This window comes from Chiloscyllium plagiosum, unplaced genomic scaffold, assembly GCF_037043375.1.
Source record: "Chiloscyllium plagiosum isolate Xiang-an unplaced genomic scaffold, Cpla_swu_hap1 HiC_scaffold_11, whole genome shotgun sequence".
NCBI lineage: Eukaryota > Metazoa > Chordata > Chondrichthyes > Orectolobiformes > Hemiscylliidae > Chiloscyllium > Chiloscyllium plagiosum.
Window position 1 is genome coordinate 19,719,936 of NW_028270149.1, and position 21,312 is coordinate 19,741,247.

General features: G+C 41.5%; 1 protein-coding gene across 1 annotated transcript in view; it reads left to right on the forward strand.

Moving 5' to 3' along the window:
- The first annotated feature begins 9,306 nt into the window (after window positions 1-9,306).
- The window catches only part of steep1 (STING1 ER exit protein 1), a 53,521-nt gene continuing 41,515 nt past the window's right edge, over window positions 9,307-21,312 (forward strand). Inside the window, exon 1 of the mRNA XM_043705059.2 lies at window positions 9,307-9,486. Coding sequence (XP_043560994.1) covers window positions 9,363-9,486 — 124 coding nt within the window. The 5' untranslated portion in view covers window positions 9,307-9,362. The remainder of the gene's footprint in view (window positions 9,487-21,312) is intronic.

Genomic DNA, 21,312 nt, shown 5'->3' on the forward strand with positions numbered 1-21,312 from the left:
ATCCCCAGACAAGTTGTCTATGAAACATATCCATTTCAATGAAATTGCCTGTCATTCTTGTAAACACAAGAGAATATTAGCTTGCTTAAACTTTGAACTATAGTTTTTGATTTAAGTATACCACTGTCAAACATAATATGAAATTCTATTAAATTATGATTGCACTTCCACTGAGGATCATATTGCATAAGATTACTAATTAACCTGTCCCATTACATGACATTAGCTTTGAAATAACTTGTTTTCTAGTTGCTTTGCCTACATGATATTAAGAAAATTTACTGGAGTACTTCCCACAAAACTTCCCATAGCGGGAGGTGATAGTCTAATGGCATTATTACTGGCATGTTAAACCAAAAAGCCAAGTAATGCCTTGGGGATTCAGGTTCAAATCCTGCCATGGTAGATGGAGGCATTTGAATGTGATAAAAATCTGGAATTAAGAGTCTAATGATGACCACAGTTCAATTGTCAGGAAAAACACATCTGGTTCACTAATGTCCTTGAGGGAAGGAAAGTGCCATTGTTACCTGGTATGGCCCACATGTGACTCCAGACCCACAGCAATGTTGTTGACTCTTTCTGGGTAGTTAGATTTGGAGAATAAGTGCTGGCCTAGCCTGTGTTGCCCACATCTCATGAATGAATGAGAACAAAAATTATGACAGAAAAGATTTTTCAAATCCATTTTAGTAACTAGAAGACCAAAAAGGAATGTTAAATTCATTAAAAGATGTTGAGGAATCACATGAACTTCCATTATATTCAATGCAATTAAAGAGTATTTCTCATCAGTCTCCAAATTTTCAGAATCTTGTTTGATACCAGCTATGTGTTTTACTGTAAATATAAAAAATCTGATAGTTGAGGTCACTATTCTAGGAAAAATAAGAAACTTGAAATACATTAAGCTTAAAGTAGATTCAAATGCTGCTTCAGCTGATGTTCTCTCAAGGGTGATTAAGCAGATGAGATGTGTTTTGCAAGACCCTTAAGCATATCTTTAATAACATGCTGGAATCCAAAATTGTTCTATCAGATTGCAACAATGTCATGCAGTTCTGAATGCTTTCAGTACAGCAAACTGTTATTATAATTTTTGACAATCAGCCAAACTTTGATATACCGAAGGGATTATTAGAGATGAAGGTTGTTTTACTTTTTAAGTCTCTGGTAGTTTTCTTTATCCTGTCTGACAAGCTTATCTGGCCAAAGAGCGTGGTGCTGAAAAAGCACAGCCAGTTAGGCAGCATTAGAGGAGCAGGAGAATCAACATTTCCGGCAGAAGCCCTTCATCAGGCCTTCATAAGCCCTTCATGATGAAGCACTGGTCCACTTTCTATTTATGTGTTTATGTTTCCTTGGGTTGGTGATGTCATTTCCTGTGGTGCTGCCATTTCCTTTTTCTCAGGGGGCAGTAAATGGGATCCAAGTCAATGTGTTTGTTGATAGAGTTCGGTTGGAATGCCATGCTTCTAGGAATTCTTGTGTGTGTCTCTGTTTGGCTTGTCCTAGGAAGGATGTGTTGTTCCAGTCGAAGTGATGTCCTTCTTCATCTGTTTCTAAGGATACTAGTGAGAATGAGTCATCCGGAGGCTCACTGATGATATTATGGTGATAAAACGTCTGAAAAAGAATCTCCCAGCTCACCGAGCAAACCTACATCAAGAACCTCAACCTGAGCTACAAATCTTCTCAAAAGTTGCTAATGCCATGTATATTTAAATTACTCTATGGAAAAAAAATGAGGTTTAAGACTTACAGATAGGATTAAAAGAGCAGCTTCAATGTCATGCAAAGATCCTTTAAAACAATTTTGTTTCCATAAAACTGCAGCTGTCTAATTCATTTGTATAGTATTTTTTTTAAGAAAGGAAGGTTACCTATAACAGGTAGTTTCTGAACAATGCTAGTCAGTCTCCTGGAGTGTGCAGAAAGTGTGTCTGGGGCCATGCATTGAGGCAATGTTCTAAACATGGAAATAAAGTTGATAGCTAAATTTTGTAACTTAATGCGCTTTATTCTCAATGGGCAGAAGCACACTGAAAAGCATGGCTTCCTCAACCAAAAAGGTGTTTCCTTCAATTTTGAAGTGTGGTTTTCTGAAGGAATTTTAAAAATTCATTCACAGGATGAGGGTGTTGCTGCAGGGCAGCATTTATTGCCGATCACCAATTGTCCAGGGGGCAGTTAAGAGTCAACCACATTGCTGTGGGTCTGGAGTCACATATAGGCTAGACCAGATAAGGATGACTGTTTTGTTCTGTAAAGGACATTAGCAAATCAAATGGGTTTATCCGACAAACGGCAATAGATTCATGGTCATCATAAGACTATTAACCCCAGATATTTATTGAATTCAAATTCCATCAGCTGCCATGGCAGGATTCAAACCCAGGTCTCTGGAACTTTACCTGGAGCTCTGAATTAACAGTGCAGGGATAATACCACTAGGCCAATGTCTCCCCACAAATGAGACTCTAGATATGTACAATTATGTATTTTAGGGCCACTAAGATTTGATTCCTCTACTGCGTGGAAACAGGCCCTTCGACCCAACAAATCCACACCAACCCTCCGAAGGGTAATTCACCTAGACCCATTTTCTCTCTGACTAATGCACCTAACACTATGGGCAATTTAGCATGGCCAATTCACCTAACCTACACATTTTTGGATTGTGGGAGGAAACCCATACAGACACGGGGAAAATGTACAAACTCCACACAGTCAGTCGCCCGAGGCTGGAATCGAACCTGGGACCCTGGTGCTGAGAGGCAGCAGTGCTAACCACTGAGCCACCATGCCGCCCCCTTGACATAGCATACAGCAAAAACTGAGTTGCAGGTAACTGACCAGGATTTGTTGTTTTTTTACCATGGGAAAATTGCATAATTAGTTTAAAGTTCATATCAAAGCAATGCTTCCATATATACTATGATGCCTCTGATAACTGAGAAAAATAGGAAATGCAGAAGTATTATTGTGTGACAATAAGGGTCAGCGGCCCACAAGTTAGCACTGCTGCCTCACAGTGCCAGGGATCCAGGTTCGATTTCCCACCTCGGGTAACTGTCTGTGTGGAGTTTGCACATTCTCTCCGTGTCTGCGTGGGTTTCCTCCGGGTGTTCTGGTTTCCTCCCACAATCCAAAGATGTGCATGTTAGGTCAATTGGTCGTGCTAACTTGCCCATAGTATTAGATGCATTGGGTAGGGGGAATGGGTCTGGTTGGGTTACTCTTCTGAGGGTCGATGTGGACTTTTTGGGCTCAATGGACTGTTTCCATACATAAATCTGATCTTTCTCCCAGACAAAAGCAGAATACTGAAGATGCTGCAAATACTGAAGATCTGAAAAGAAGAGAAAGAACAGGAGTAAATTCATAATTCCTCAACAAGGAGTGCAGTTTTGGTTTCCAAATTTGAGGAAGGACATTTTGGCTATTGAGGGAGTGCAGCGTAGGTTCACGAGGTCAATTCCCGGAATGGCGGGACTATCACGTGTTGAAAGATTGGAGCGACTGGGCTTGTATACCCTTGAGTTTAGAAGACTGAGAGGGAATCTGATTGATACGTATAAGATTATTAAAGGATTGGACACTCTGGAGGCAGGAAGCATGTTTCCGCTGATGGGTGAGTCCCGAACCAGAGGACACAGTTTAAAAATAAAGGGTAGGCCATTTAGAATAGAGTTGAGGAGAAACTTCTTCACCCAGAGAGTGGTGAATATATGGAATGTTCTGCCCAGAAAGTGGTGGAGGCCAAGTCTCTGGATATGTTCAAGAAAGAGATGGATAGAGCTCTTAAAGAGAGTGGAATCAAGGGTTATGGGATAAGGCAGGAACAGGATACTGATTGTGGATGATCAGCCATGATCATAATGAATGGTGGTGCCGGCTCGAAGGGCCGATTGGCCTACTCCTGCACCTATTGTCTATTATAACTCAACAGATCAGGCAGCATCTGTGGAAAGAGAAACAGAATTAATGTTCCAAGCCTAATATGACACTTATTCAGAATGGTAATATCACAAGGATTCTTAACATATAGTTGACAAGGTGAGTGGGTTTCACTGAATGGATCATTCAATGGGTTGAATTGCCTCTGCTTGATGAAGGGCTTATGCCCAAATTGTCTCCTGCTCCTTGGATGCTGCCTGTCCTGCTATGTTTATCCAGTACCACACTCAGGCCTCTGCCTCTGCCTCTGCCTCTGCCTCTGCTGTAAGATTCAACAATCCTGTGATTCTAATAATGAAAAGTAGAAACTGTGAATGAAAGAGGATTCAATCCTAGGTGCAGCATGGCCTGAGTTGGAATGTGACTAATATAAAGGTACCATCACTGTGATCTGACATGGAGGGATATCAGATGCACTATTATTTAATGGATCTCCAGATATCTGTAAATTAAGTGAGCAACACTCTTGAGGCAGAAGGACCAAAGCTTTGTTGGCTTCATTATACATATGGAGAAAATGAAGACTGCAGATGCTGGAGATCAGAGTCGACAGTGTGGCGCTGGAAAAGCACAGCAGGTGAGGCAGCATCCAGGGACCAGGAGAATCGACATTTTGGGCATAAGCCCTTCATTAGGAATGAACTCATTCTCCTGCTCCTTGGATGTTGCCTCTCCTGCTGTGCATTTCTAGCACCATACTTTTGACTACATTATACATATGCTGTGCAACTTTGTAGGGTTAACCAGCCACTATATCTCAAAACTGACACCAACTGTACATCTATCTACTATTTTAGTGAGGAGGTCAAATTAGACAAAACTTATTAGTGTACAGCAAGGAGCAGATGTGCAGGCTTGCCGTAAGATTACAGAAATTTTGTAACAAAATGCAAAATGTAAAGGAAAGGCAGCAAAATATCCTACAGCACCTTCTGACTATCGCAAATGGGGAATAAAACACTGAGTGGCTATGAAAGAAAAGAGCTTCAAAGGACAAATTGGATGTCAAAATAGGGTACAAATGCCCTCTCCGCATCTGTCAACGCTTTGTTTCCCTTCAAAAAAGATATTGACTAAGCTGCATCTAATAGCTGTTTATGCTCTCTGAACAATTTTACACGGTTTTCCATTAAATTTCAGCATACACTAACTGGGAGATCACATGGAATAAAATTTCTTTAATCCTGGAATTATTGTCAATACACATAAATGTGCCAGGTCACATTTTTTAATATGTGTGAGCTGGAAGAAAATCCTGAGGAAGAACATTGTGTCACAGAACTTGAAGACAGAAAACAATCCTTGTGTTTTGGTGAACATTGAAGGGTTTTTTTCCCAAAAGGTTGATTTTCCTGCTCCTCGGATGCTGCCTGACCTGCTGTGCTTTTTCAGCACCACTCTAATCTAGATTCTGGTTTCCAGCATCTGCAGTCCTTGTTTTTACCCTTTTGGTGAACATTACTGACTTCAGAACCTTTACTATATATGAGAGGTGTCAACATGACTAACAGTAGCTTGAGGGATAGTAAGAGCTATATACCCACATAGCCCTTAAGTATAATGATTGGTTCATGCTAAGTTATCTGAACTCAACCCGGATTGAATCAGGGGGAAAAAGCTGACAACAAGCATTTCATATGTATTGCAAGCAGTAGAGCTGAAATTTACAGAAGATGAAAGACCAGCTAGGAAAGCATGGCAATAGTTAAGTCGAGACGCAACCAAAGTTTAGATTAGGATTTCTGCAGCAAATGGGCTCAAGGCTATTATTTTGAGCAAAGAACAGCAATCACTACACTCATCTCTTATTGTTTGTGTGGTGAAGCTCTTCAGATGTCTTGAGGTTATTTCAATTTAAGTACAATTAATTTATTGCTGACTTTTATTAATATTTTTATATGAAAACAAAACCCTGCCAGATCATTGTGACATTTTACATTTATTTGAGAAGCTGAATTATTTTTGTGTTATGAAATTATAAAAAAAAGCTAGAAATGGTAAATGTCAAATAAAGTGACATTTGCAATTTTATTTAAGATCATTTAGATTTCTTGTAGAGAATCTTTAGAATTTTTGTGCCTTATTAAAATAACATGCTAGTTCTCCAGAATTGAATACATTTCCATTTGGGCATGAACTCAAGACGCATTAAGCATTCTCAGATCAGATAATGTGATGCTCTTGTTATCCTTCTTTAGACATATACTTGAAACTCCAAAATGCATTGTTAATTCCAATGTTCTGATATGTTTTTCTCCCCCCCATTTACCCTACCAGACATCTATGGATTACCTATAGATTATGTTGTCAATTTGTGCCATATCAGGCAATGTTGTGATGTGATATTATTCTCAAAGGAAACTGTTAAAACTGCTAAAATTAGTTTTATGAACATTTCTTGTAAGCTATTAATGTATTTCAAATTCTGATGAGGAGTAAAGTTCCTCTTTAATAAAGCTTATCATGGGTTATCCACTTTGCTAAAGAAAAAAAACCAAGAAGATGGAGTCATAGAGATGTACAGCATGGAAACAGACCCTTTCGCCCAACCCATCCATGCTGACCAGATATCCCAACCCAATCTAGTCCCACCTGCCAGCACCCGGCCCATATCCCTCCAAACCCCTCCTATTCATATAATATTTCTTAAATGGCAAGACATAGGGAAATGGAGTCGAAAGGGACCTGGGTGTTCTTCATGAATCACTGATACTTGGAATTCAAATGCAACAAGTAATAATGAAGTAAAATGGTATGTTTGCTTTCATTACAAGGAGATTTGAGTATAGATTTCTTGCTGCAATTGTGTAGAGCCTTAGTGAGAGCCACACTTGGAGTGCTTTGTATAGTTTTAGCCTCCTAATCCAATGAAGGCTTTATTTGCCAGAGAGTGAGCTCTACTAAGATTCACCAGATTAATTGCTGAGATGGTAGGATTGTCTTAGGAGGAGAGATTGACAACACTGGGCCTGCATTCTCAGTTTTGAAGAATGAAAGGTGATTGCTTTGAAACATAGAAAATTCTTACAAGGCTGGGCAAGGTGAATTCAGATAGGCTGTTTCCCCTGTCTGTTAAAAATGTAATATAATTTCACAATAAGCAGTGGGCTATTAAAAACTAAGATTAGGAGGAACTTCTTTACTCAAAGAGTGGTGAATCTTTGGAATTCTCTCCCCCAGAGGGCTTTGGAAGTTCAATCATTGAGGATGGTCAAGATAAAAATTGATAGATTTTTGGAGACTAATACCAGGCTATTTCAACTGTAGTTTTAAAAAAACCCACTAAAAAGAGAAAAAAGAACATTACACTTGATAGCCTGGTAGTGACATGATCTAGTTGAGAAGAGATACAAAAGAGAAAAATACTCGATATTTTAGAACAAAGTTTAGGGAAGCAATGATGTGAGAATAATATTGAATAAGACTGAGACCTTGGATTGAGACAAATTTGTTTTCTTTCACATTTTATAACCTGCTTCAACATTATTCTCAGGTCATATGCAGATGACTTAGTCTTTTTACATTAATTCATCAGACATGATCATTCAGGTTGGTTTTTATGCAAATTTGAAGGTAGGTTTATCAGCGATGCCAGACATATGATTTAGAGAATGTATTCAAAGAGAGGTGATGGCCTAGCTGTATTACTGTTGGACTGTTAATCCACAGACCCAGGTAGTGTTCTTGGAACCCAAGTTTGAAACCTGCCATGGTAAAACTAGAATTCAATAAAAATTTGGAATTAGGAGTCTAATGACAATCATGAACAATTGCTGGGGAAAAACCCATCTGGTTCACTACTGTCCTTTAGGGAAGGAAACTGCTTTCCTTACCAGGTCTAGTCTACATATGACCACAGAGCTACAGAAATATGGTTGACTCTTAAGTTGCCCTCTGGAAATTGGGGGTGGACAATAAATGCTCGCCTGGGCAGCAACGCCATCATCTGAAAAATGTTTTTTTTAAAAAACTGGATAATCTGACTCTTGAGCAAAGACCAATTATCTGGTTATTATTCAGAAGCCTGTCAGGTATCAGTAAAATATAACTCTCCAACGGACGGAAGAAGCCAGTGTTGAGCTGCCTTCTCAAACTGCTGGACTCTTTTGGTGTAGGTAATCCCACAATACTGTTCAGGAGAGAATTCCAGGCTTTTGACCCAGTGAGTCTGAAGGAGAAGTGACATGTTTCCAAATCAGGATGGTGAGTGGCTTGGAGGGGGTGGTTCACAGGATGTTGTTCCATGCATCTGCTGCCCTTCTATTTTTATAATTCATTCATGGGATGTGTGAGTCACTGGCTGGGCTAGCAATTTTTGTTGACCCTTGTCCTTCTAGATGGTAGTGGTCATGGGTTAAACAGTGTAAAAGGGAAACAATTTTATCTAGTATGGAAAAAATGCTGATCAGTTAGGCCAGTCATGACATTGTCCCTTTTTCAAACCTCTTTTTGAGTATTATTTCTGATAAGTGCAAGACAAAAAGCTTCAACCTTTTGTCTTTCTTTTCCAACTTTCATAACACCTTCAAAGTAACTGCCTTGGGCACACCACCTGGCATTCTGGTAGTAGTGGGATTCAAACCCATGACTGAATAGGGACAAGTAATTAAGTCTAGCATCTTAGACCATTTGGCCACACTAACACACAATTTGACCTGGAAAAAAGGTACCAAAGATGTTAGCAGGATTGGAGGGTTTGATCTCCAGGGAAAGGCTGGGGCATTTTATCCCTGGAGTGTCAGAGGGATGTTTATAAAATAGTGAGGGGCATGAATAGGGTGAATAGTCAAGACCTTTTCCCCAGATAGGTGAGTCCAAAATTAGAGGGCATAGGTATAAGGTGAGAGGGAAAAGATTTAAAAGGGACTGAAAGGGCAAATTTTCATTCAAAGGGTGGTGTGTGTCTGGAATAACTGCCAGAGGAAGTGGTGAAGACTGGTAAAATTATGATATTTAAACGGCATCTGGATGGGTCTATGAATAGGAAGGGTTTAGCGCGATATGGGTCAAATGGGACTAAATTAATTTAGTATATCTGGTCGGCATGGGCGAGTTGGATCTCGGGGTCTGTTTTCGTGCTTTGCATCTCTATGACCTTTCAACAACGTTTACATTTTGTGAGTTTTTTTTTGAAATTGTCCGTGACCCTTCTTTTCTCTTCGAATGATCTCTGTTATCACATTGTGAGAAATCATGATTGAAGCAGGAGGGAGAGAATGTGACCAGACCGGCGGGCACTTCCACTCAGCTGCACAAACCATAGGACGATGTCTTGAGGACTGGCTGCGATCCCACAATGCATTGGGTCTCTAACATGGCAGCACGTGAATAGGCCCTATCTCCAGAACGGGGTGGGGGTGGGGACTGTTCCTTCCTTCCTCCCTCCCTCCCTCTGAACCAAGATGCCGAAAGTGGTGTCTCGCAGTGTGGTGTGTTCCGACACTAGGGACCGCGAGGAATACGACGATGGCGAGAAACCCCTACATGTTTACTACTGTCTGTGCGGACAGATGGTGCTGGTCCTTGGTAAGCAAACTCGAACAGGCCCTGAAGCCTCGGGCTCAAGTACCGAGTTCTTCCGGCTGAGCATGTCCCCCGCTCGGGGGTGTGAGATAGGGGTTTTATTGAAACATTTAATGCAAGTGTAATGTTCATTTTTCTCGTTTTAGTGTATTTTTAAAAATACTACAGTTGTAATTTACAATATTTTATGTTTGAGAGTTCATTATTGTTATAAGTGAACCAAAATTATTATCGAAGTGAGAAACAACGCACAGCCCTGAAGTACAATGGCATGATGTTTGTAGATTGAAGATGGTGTACAGCAAACTTGGTGAGTGACAGTGGCAGGTCTGACAAGACGTGATGTGGCAGCGTGAGAGTCTGAAATTAAGCTAGTAAAATCTGGAAACAGAATAGGCTCATCATGACCTGAGGGTGGAAATCAATCTGACATTTTAGAGAGAAGGCTTGTCAGAAGTGACACAAGAAAATAGGGACTGAAAACAGCAAATACTGGAGATCATTGTGGGTCAGACAGCATCCATAGAAAGAAAGCAAGCTAACGGTTAGAGTCCAGATGACTCTTCATCAGAATATTTGCTTTTTTCAGAACAGGTTCCAGCATCTGCAGTAATTTGCTCCTACAAGAAAATGGGGAAACTTCTTTAGGTATGTCAGGCATTCTCGTTTAGTGGCAGAACACTTGTCTCTTTAGTCTGAAGGTTGGGACTGGAAGATAGAATCTGGTGTGACCTATTTTTCTAATCAAAGATGTTATTACACACCCCTGGAGCATGTGGAACTTGAACCCTGACTTTCTGGTCCAGAAGCCCACCAGAATCTACTCTCTCTAATGAAACATGAGGTGCACCTGTGTGCTACAATTAGTTTAGTCCACTCTTAGCTATTGTTCAAAGGAACTAATAAAGGCTGATTTAGTTTCTCCTTTTAAAAAAAACTGGCTTATTAATACATGCTCTACATTAAATCCAGAGCCATTGCTAACTCCACTCATGCTTATTTTAATGTCCAATCTAGTTTTATAAGAATGAACAAGGAGATAACTTTTCCACGACAGGAAAGTTAGTAACCAGAGAAAACAAGTTGAAACATAATTGGAGAAGAACCAGAGGGGAGAAGAGAGGTGTTTAATGCAGTGAATTATTATGATCTGCCTGAGGGGATGGTAGAAGCAGATTTGATGGCAAGTTTCAAAAATAAATGAATAACAAGTTTGTGGGGAGGCAGAGAGTGAGTGAGTATGACTAATTGGTAGACAGAATGGCTTTTGGACTGACAGCATCATGCTGTTAGTGGAAAATAGCAGTCTTGTCCTGACTGCATAGTAGTAGAATGAAACAACTTGTTTAATCTAGACTCTTAGATGTTGACAATAAAGAAGGAGGCTATTCACTCCAAAGTGTTCATGCTGGTCAACAAAGATCTGACTCCTCCAATCCTATTTTCCAGCCCTTGGTCCATTGCCTTGCTGGCTATGACAGCCAAGTGAATATCTAAATACTGCTTAAATGTTACAAGGGTTTCTGATTCGACCACCTTTCAGACTGTTCTCATCCGTAGTAGGAAAAAAGTTCTCCTTGACTCCCCTCCTAGCCTTCTACCACTTATCATAAGTCCATGACCCAGTCATTGAAAGTGAAATAAAATGCCTTCCTAACTATCTTGTTTATGTCCTACATAATCCCATACATCTCTATCAAGTCCCGTCTCAAAATCTGCCATAAGGAAAACAACCCTATCCAATCATTTCTCAGACCATCTAATAATTTCTCAGACCATCCAATCCAGACAACATTCTTGACCATCTCCTCTGCACCTTCTCCAGTGCAGTCAAATCCTCCTTATAATGTGCTGATCTTGCTTTAACTTTACCCTCAGTCCGACTTAAGTACAAACTGGAAAAATCTTATTCTTATTGATTTGGGGCAAACAACCAGACCTCCTTAACTCTCCAAAGCAAATCATTTATTTTTAAAGTTCTAAACCATTAGTTACCTTTTTTTAAGCTATACTTATCATTTTGACTTAATATCCAATTAAGGAAGCAAATGAGAAATACCAATGAATGACCTACTTGCTGTCCTGTAACATCACCATTTGATTTTGTTGAAGCAGTTGCACCACCATTCCGACTGTTTCTGGGATCTGTCAATTCTCGCTCTTTTCAATGTTGCAGCCGCTATTCCCAAATCCTACTAAGGTCTGCCAGCAGCTTTTCTGCTTCTGGGACTTCTCAGCACTCACTGTTTCTTTTAATCTCATTGCTGCATTCAAGTATCAAACAGGTCTGCCCCCAGGCTCTCCACTTCTGGACCCTTGTCTCTATTGCTGCTCCCTTAACCTCACTGTCACTCCTCTCGAGACCCACACAGGTCCTCTTCCTAGCTGTCTGCCTGTCTGTGAGAGCCTTACTAAACAGACATCATTCTCAGTAATAGAGCAAGAACCAATTCCAGTCAGCTTCAATGAATTCAGCTCTGTCTTTGAATGCCTTTTTTTCTTTTTCAAAAATATACTTCAGACATAAAAATATCTTTTCATACGTAGTCACTGAAGCAGTTTGATTCTGTACAATTGCATCAGAAGAAACAAACAAACATTGTTTGCTGAATAGTCAAACTTCAAACCAAAGGCATTTCGGAATTGTACAAGACTATATTTACATATATTTGAGGCATTCAGAGGGTCCGAGAACTGAACTGCCCCCCCCGCCCCCCAACCATTTAACTTTGGCATAAAAACCTCAGACAGTGGTCTTTCCCCACTGCACCTTAGCAGCAGCTGCCCCTAGCTTTAGTGTGTCCTTCAGCACATAGACATGGACCTTGGAATATGCCAATCTGCAACATTCAGTTGAGATCAATTCCTTGCTCTAGAAGACCAACAAGTTTCAGGCAGATCAAAGAGTATTTTTTACCAAGTTGATGGTTCTCCAGGCATAGTCCATGTTTGTCTTGGTGTGATGATGCTGCTCCTTTAACTAGTTATGCTGTCCTTGACATTTTTTTTGAGAGGTCGTAAAAGCAGTGATTCCACAAGATCGAGGTTTGAAGGGTTTCAGAGTCAATTTGATTATAGCTAACAGATACTGCCTCAGGCAACAGGCTGTACAAGTTTAAAATAAAACACTTGTACAATGAAAGGGGAGTGGTGAGTTCTCCTAGCTTAGCTTTTCTCTGGTTTGGTTTGGTTTTAGCAAACAGTTGTTGTGAAGCTGCTGGACCCAAAGTAGCAGGACCATGCTGATCCTCCCTGTCTCTTACATCTCTTCTGTAAGAACCTGTATTGGGTTTTTTTTTTGTAAAGAGATTTGTAAAGGGAGAGGAATGCAGTGGTGTTTGTCGAGGTTCGTCCCGAGCAGCTCCGTGACGTGGGACTCCGTGCTCTACGGTGTGTTCCCTGGAATGCACACCGAGATGAACATCAACTGTGCTTGGAGGATTATCAACTCGGTCAAAGATACTCTGGTCTGTCCGAAACCTGTTGATCTTCCAGCTGAAGGAGCTGGCCCTGACTGTTGCAGACTGGCACATTCCAAGGTCCAGGACTACGTGTTGAGGGATGTGCTGAAGCTTGGGGCAGCTGTCACCAAGGCAAAGTGGGGAAAGACCACCGTGTAACGTCTGCTGGCCAAAGAAGAACAGGGGGCCCACTCAGTAAGTGGGCTCCGCTGAAGACTCCGCTAAATATATGGATGGTAAACATACAGATCTGTATATACGAATGATTAATTCCGATCTCTCTCTGTAAAGAAATGCAAGGTGCGCCTATGATTGGCACCATCAATTGTACAGAAACTCAAAATATTTTATGAATAAAGTATATTTTTGAACTAAGAAATATGGCTGATCCAGCCTCTCCCAAGTAATGTCATCTAGGACCTCCGTGTTAGAGAACAGAAACATTTGGGAGGCTGTGCTGTCTGTGGGCTTCGTGTCATACAGTTTGACGTAATGGGATTTGCTGATTCTCGGGATGTCAGACTGAAATGGTATTATTGAGCCATCTTCTTCCTTGAGGCTGCTGAGCACAGAGCTCTTCCTGTGCACCTTCTGAGAGAAAAACAAGCGCACATCTCTTCCTGCTCCTTGGTGCAACCCCTGGATTGGATTTTTATCTTGGAGGCTTCCGAGGCAAAGAGCAAGGCTTGCTGTCCCTTCACCACGAGATCTTCCGTGACTTCAACTCCATCATCTGCAGGAGGAGTAGGTTCTGAATTCTTTTCTGGACTTTAGACAGTTTTCCCCATTGCGCTCTCACCTTCTGAGCAGCTTTGAGAATAAAGAAGCCCTTGATGTTCTCCTTGACTGTTTCCCACCAGTCTGCTGGAGACTCAAAGACGGGTTTCACAGTTCTCCAACCTGTGTAATCCCTTTTGAGCTTATCAACTGCAATTAAGTTTCAAATTAACATGGAAAGGTGAAGTATCTCAAAAGTTTGAACAGATGCAGTGGAGCTATGCGGACAATCCATGAGGATCCTGACCGAGGCAGTCAGTATCACCAAGAGGAGTGGGTCAGCAGTTTCATGTTCAACTTCCACATTTCCTTGCCAGCCTGCTGATTATCCTGGTGATAATCGGCCAGCAGGAAGCAGTGGTCAGAGAATAATACCAGCTTGACATCATTGGATCTGACTGAGAATGTGTGGGACATAAACAGGAAATTTATCCTTGTGTGGATAGACCCATCTGGCCATGACCTGGTGTATCTACAGTGCGCTCTGTCTGCAGGGGTGCTGAAGATGTTGTGCAGCTTGGCGATTTAACGTGGCGTCCAGTTTGCTGTCAGCCCGCCCGATTGTGCATATGTGTTGATGATGAAGTCTCCAGCTCTACTTTTGACTGCCTGTCACAGGTCCTTCTCTTGCCTGCTGCTCTTGATAATGCTGACTGCTTGTCTCAGGGTCCACGACTTGCCCACTCCTCTTGGTGATACTGACTGCCTCTGTCAGGATCCTCATGGATTGTCCACATAGCTCCACTGCATCTGTTCAAACTTTTGAGATACTTCACCTTTCCATGTTAATTTGAAGTTTAATTGCAGTTGATATTGAAGCGTTTGACAAGGCCCCCATGGTAGACAGGTCAAGAAGATTAACTCACATGGAATCCATGGTGAGTTGGTAGGTTGGATACAAAATCGGCGTGGTTGTAGAAGAGTTGTGGTGGGCAGTGTTCTTCTGAGTTCTGAGCCGGACCCAAAGCATTAACTCTGATTTCTTTTCACAGATGCTGCCAGACCAATTGAGCTTTTCCAGCAGCTTCTGTTTTTGTTTCTATCGAATAATGAAGGGCGATCTCATTGAAACTTATGGTACAGGTAGAAGATTCTTTATCTGAAATGCTCGGGACCAGCTGTTTTTTGGAATTTGGAACTTTTTGGTTTTCAGAATAAGTGACAGATTAATGGTGAAATTTTAAAAAATCTTATCAGAGAAGCAGACTTCTAAGTAAGAACATGCTTGGCCATGCCCCCCTGTTCCCCCCCCCCACCCCCCACAAAACACCACCACGTCACATTGAGGCATTCACCGAGAAACCCGAGGCCAATCGGTGCTTGGCCACGCCCCCCACGTTGCATCTGAATGACACGTGTTCAGTGAGTGTCGACTTGGGTTAACTGTTTGCTCACCAAACAACCTTGTTAATGAGAAAAAATCTTCACAAAACTTCTTTGGATTTCACAGCTTTTCGGTTTTTGGGTGTTTGGATAAAGGATCTTCTACCTGTATATGGAAAGGCTTGAATTGAGTAGACATGTAGACGTGGGAGAAGCTGGCGCTCAAGGGCACAACCTCCGAGTGGAGGGATGACCCTTTACAACTGAGATGAGAAGGAATTTCTTCTGTTAGAGGATGGTGAATCTGTGGAATTCATTGTTGCAGAGGACTGTGGAGACCAAGTCATTGAGTGTATTTAATACAGCGGTAGATAGGTTCTTGATAGGGAAGAGCATCAAAGGTTGTGGGGAGAAAGTAGGGGAATGGGGTTGAGAAACATACCAGCCATGATCAAATAGTGGAGCAGACCCAATGGTCATAGAATCGTAGAAATATACAGCATGGAAACAGACCCTTCGGTCCAACCCGTCCATGCCGACCAGCTATCCCAACCCAATCTAGTCCCACCTGCCAGCACCCGGCCCATATCCTTCCAAACCCTTCCTATTCATGTACCCATCCAAATGCCTCTTAAATGTTGCAATTGTACCAGCCTCCACCACATCCTCTGGCAGCTCATTCCGTACACGCACCACCCTCTGCGTGAAAAAGTTGCCCCTTAGGTCTCTTTTATATCTTTCCCCTCTAACCTTAAACCTATGCCCTCTAGTTCTGGACTCCCAAATCCCAGGGAAAAGACCTTGTCTATTTATCCTATCCATGCCCCTCATAATTTTGTAAACCTCTATAAGGTCACCCCTCAGCCTCCGACACTCCAGGGAAAACAGACCCAGCCTGTTCGGCCTCTCCCTATAGCTCAGATCCTCCAACCCTGGCAACATCCTTGTAAATCTTTTCTGAACCCTTTCAAGTTTCACCAAATCTTACCGATAGGAAGGAGACCAGAATTGCACGCAATATTCCAACAGTGGCCTAACCAATGTCCTGTAGAGCCGCAACATGACCTTCTAACTCCTGTATTCAATACTCTGACCAATAAAGGAAAGTATACCAAATGCCTTCTTCACTATCCTATCTACCTGCGACTCCACTTTCATGGAGCTATGAACCTGCATTCCAAGATCTCTTTGTTCAGCAACACTCCCTAGGACCTTACCATTAAGTGTATAAGTCCTGCTAAGATTTGCTTTCCCAAAATGCAGCATTTCGCATTTAGCTGAATTAAACTCCATCTGCCACTTCTCAGCCCATTGGCCCATCTGGTTCAGATCCTGTTGTAATCTGAGGTAACCCTCTTTTCTGTCCACTACACCTCCAATTTCAAATGGTCCAATTCTGCCCCTATGCCTTATGGTCTTAGAAGAAGGCATTTGGCATGCTTGACTTCATTGGTGAGGACATTGCATATAAAGGTTGGCAAGTCATGTTGCAGCTGTAAAAAGCTTTAGTTAGGTTACATTTGGAGTATTGTGTGTAGTTCTGATTGTCACACAATAAAGAATGTGGAGGCTTTGAAGAGGATCTTGCCTGGATTGAAGTATATTAGGTATAAGGAGAAGTTGGACAAGCCTGGATTGTTTTCGTCAGAGTATCGAAGGCTGAGGGAAGACCTGATAGATGTATATATAATTGAGAGGCATAGGGTGAATAGTCAGAGTCTTTTTCCCAGAGTGGAAATGTCAGATACTAAGGACTTAGGTTAAGGTGAGAGGCACAGTGGTTAAAGGAGATGTGCAAGGCAGGTTTTTTAGACAGTAGTAGTGCCTACAACATGCTGCCCGGGGAGGTGGTAGAAGCAGACTTGATTGCAATGTTTCAGAAGCATTTAGACAGATACTTGAACAGGCAGGGAATGTGAATGAATCAAAAAATTCCAGAAGATTAGTCAAGCATGATTTCCCCTTCATAAATCCATGCTGACTCTGACCTATCCTGTTACTGCAATCCAGATGTGTCGTAATTTCATCCTTTATAATTAACTCCAGCATCTTCCCCACCACTGAGGTCAGACTAACTGGTCTATAATTCCCTGCTTTCTCTCTCCCTCCTTTCTTAAAAAGTGGGACAACATTAGCCACCCTTCAATCCACAGGAACTGATCCTGAATCTATAGAACATTGGAAAATGATCACCAATGCATCCACAATTTCTAGAGCCATCTCCTTCAGTACCCTGGGATGTAGACCATCAGGTCCTGGGGACTTATCAGCCTTCAGACCTAACAGTCTCTCCAACACCATTTACTGGCAAATATAAATTCCCTTCAGTTCAGGCACTAATGACAAATTTAAGATAATCAGTGGAGCTCAGCATGTGGCTAATTTAGGTTTGCTAAAAGCAAGGCACTTTCACAATCGGGGGAAAAAAAAAAGAAACTGTGGATGCTGGAAATCTGAAACAAAAGCCGAAGTTGTTGGAGAAACTTGGCAGGTCTAGAATCATATGTGGTGAAAAGGCAGAGTCAGCATTTTGGATCCAGTGACCCTTCTTCAATTCCAGTTCTGAAGAAGGGTCACTGAACTTGAAGCATTGACTCTGCTGTCTCTCCAAAGATACATTCATAATCTGGTACCAATTCTCTGCAAACAAAAGTAATATGTTCAAGCCTTGTGGTTTCTTTTGAATTACTCAGAAGCATGGGGAGACTGAAGTTCCCTAATGCTTTCTGTCTCATTAAATCATTGCCAACTATCAACCCTCCTTTTCTCCTGTCATATGAATTGTTGTGAAAGTTTGAAATGTAGCATTCTTGTATTCTTCTTGGTCACTACAAGATAGGCTTTGGTAGCGTATCAGTCTTTTCAGTATTCAACAAGTTCTGTACTACCAAGTGATGGAGAAAGTTTATTTTTTTTTTACCCAATACTTTCAAAATACAAGGCCTTAATGTTTGATAACATGAACACAAAGTTAATTCTTTGAGTGCAGAAATGTTAGTTGCTGACTGTAGATACAAAATAAATCGAACAAACACCATGCTCAACAGCAAACTATTTTAATATTCTGTCTGTAGCTCATTAGTTATCTCTTCAGTCCAGCAGGTTTTGATTTGCTTTTGTGAAATTTCCACAAGTAGAGCTTATAGTATTTTTTTCTAAAGCAGCTATAGCTTCAGTAGAGATTTAATTTCATAAATAACTGTGAAGGGATCTTTATTTTCCAGCTGCTTTATGATTTGCTATTGCGTTTCAATTAATTTCCATGCAATGTGATCTGGTGGAACCTTGCAGCATGCCCCAGCAAGGGGCTCTGGTAGCCTGAGATCCCTTTCCTTATGTAGTGAGGGCATCATTGATCACCCCGATGCCATTTCAATTTCAATGCAGTAAAGGTTCAGTTTAATGCAGATGGACACCTTTTCCTTCTAACAATTCTGCAACTTGTTGCCAGATTCACTGGGTGCCTTGACAGAGCTGAGGATCTGGCCAAAAATGTTCTGCTCCCACACTGGAAGTCTGTTGAGAGAGCAGGGATCACGAGTGATTAGAAACAGTACTTGAACCTCAAGTACAGCTAAGTGCTATTTTTGCTGTGTTTATTTTAATTTGTTCATGGGATGTAGGCATTGTTGGCTAGACCAGCATTTATTGACAATCTCTAATTGCCCAGACTCAGTTCAGAGTTAATCACATTGCTGTGGGTCTGGAGCCAGATTTAAGCTTGATGGGTAAGAGCAGCAGTTTCCTTCCCTAAAGAACATTATTGAACCAGATGGATTTTTCCTGACAATTGATAGTGGTTTCATGGTCATCATTAGACTTTCAGTTCAACATCTTTTGTCATGGTGTGATTCGAACCCAGGCCGCCAGAATGTTACCTGTATCTCTGGGTTAATAGTCTAGCGATTATCACTGAGCCATCACCCTCCCCACTGTCATGCTTTTCTGTATGATTCCTGTGCTTGCAACTGCAGTGGAGCAGGTGGCTGATCTCGTTGCCTTCTTGGCTGGGATGATATTCTCAGCCATCCACCACCCTCCTCCATTTTGGAGGGCCCCCACATGTTGAGGGTCTGCTTAATAGGTGCAGCACCCTCGTTGGTACCATGGCTACTGGAGATGTTGAAGCCCCTGGGGTTAGGTCCCACATTTACCCTGAAGGCACTGGAGAGGATGCAGTGAAGATCTACAAAGTTGAAGTCAAAAATTTGTGCAAATACATATCAGAAATGGATTGATAGGCTCAGTCGCTGCTCTCTGTAGCAAAAAGAAGGCTGAGGGGTGCCTGAAATTGTGAAAGTTTTGATTGAGTGGATCCATTTTGCTTTGTGGGAATGGCATAATTGGGGGATAGCAAATATAAGATAATCAATGAGAAAGCCAGTAGAGAATACTGAAAGAAGTAATTTGTCCAGAAAGTGGTGAGAAGGTGAAACTAATTGCCACAGGAAGTGGCTGAGGCAACTAGTTTCGATACATTTAAGCAGAAACGAGGAATCAAATGTCAGAGAAGAAAATATGTGGTTACATTAGTAGGTTGATGGTTGACAGTGTGGGGTATGAAGGAGCCTATGCAAAACTTGGGTTCTTAGCAATTGGGGCTAACTCTACGCCTGTTGAAGTCATACCTAGTCCCAGGATAGCTCAACAAAAAGTTCTTCTGGACAGTGTCCTAGAACCAGCCATCTTCAGCTGTTTCATCGATGACCTTTCCTCCAAAAAGGTCAGAAGTGGGAGTATTCACTGATGATTGTATAATGTTCAGCACCATTTGCAACTTCTCAGGTACTGAAACAGCCCATGCTTAAATGGAGCAATACCTGAACAATATCCATGTCTTGATTCTGGATTAGTGGTGCTGGAAGAGCACAGCAGTTCAGGCAGCATCCAAGGAGCTTCGAAATCGACGTTTCGGGCAAAAGCCCTTCACCACTAATCCAGAATCTGGTTTCCAGCATCTGCAGTCATTGTTTTTACCTCGTTGATAATATCCACATCTTGCATGGGAAGTGAAATTTGTGCAGTAGTGCCAACCAATTATCTTTGCCAACATGAGAAAATGTAAGCATTTCTCCTTGACATTCCTGAAGTTAAGGGTCTGACTTGCCAATTTCCCTTCCCTATGTTATTCTAACATGCCAGAGGCTGTTCACCTTGGAGAGCTGCTGTGAATATGCGTAGGGCAAGGCATGAGATTTACACCATCTCCCCTGGATTTTCAAGGGCCATTAAGAGCTCATCAGACACTGCCAGAAAAACAACACTTTGATGCAAAGGGTGTGTATGTATGGAACGAGCTGCTAGAGAAAGTAGTGGAGACAATGACAACATTTAAAACGCATTTGGATGGGTATATGAATAGGAAGGGTTTTGAAGGATATAGACCAAATGCTGGCAAATGGGACTAGATTAATTTAGGATATCTGGTTGGCATGGACGAGTTGGACCAAAAGGTCTGTTTCCATGCTGTACTGCTCTATGACATTCAATCACTGAATTGCCCATTGTCAGAAACCTCAGGTGGTTATCATTGACCAGACGCTAAGCTGAGCTAGCCATATAAATCCTGCAGCACATAACGTGCCTCTTATCTCCCTAAAGCTCATCCATCATCAAGGTACAAGTTAGATTATTCCCCAGTTGCCTGGATGAGTGCAGCTCCAACAAAATGCCATTAGAGTTCCATGTAAGCACATCTTTTGTGATTTTTTTGGAGCTAATGTACTCCTAAAGTTAGTGATAAATGTCTCGAGCGCAGAAATTTTCTCAGGATGTTGTAAAACCTATTGGGTGGGACTGCAGCTTTGGAATTTTGGCTAAGTTTGTGTGCAAGAAGTTTGGCTAAGCCTCTGATTTATTACATTTGTTATTCACCAGTATAAACAAACTATTGGCTAGGAATTGATTTTGAACTACCCCTTCAAACTTTGGTAGGTGTTGTTGAAACATAATCTTAAAGTAGAGTGTATGTCACAGTTACACGTAATGGAAACAGACTCCCCAGCTCTGAGTGATATAATTAATTGATATTGATGGCCATCACTTCAAGCAGTATTCTTCTGAAAGGGTACTCTCAGCAGTGTTGTAACTGTCACCTTCATCTAAACTGATGGGTGTCTGCCAGTTTGCTCTGTGTCATTTTCCTAGTTTTAAAAGAGCACTCTGGACAAGAGAGAAAGGTACTGGAATACCTGAGGTCTTAGCGATCTTTTCTCATTTTCTCCATGGATATCAGGAGAGCTCATCTTCTGATAGTGGTATCCTGATT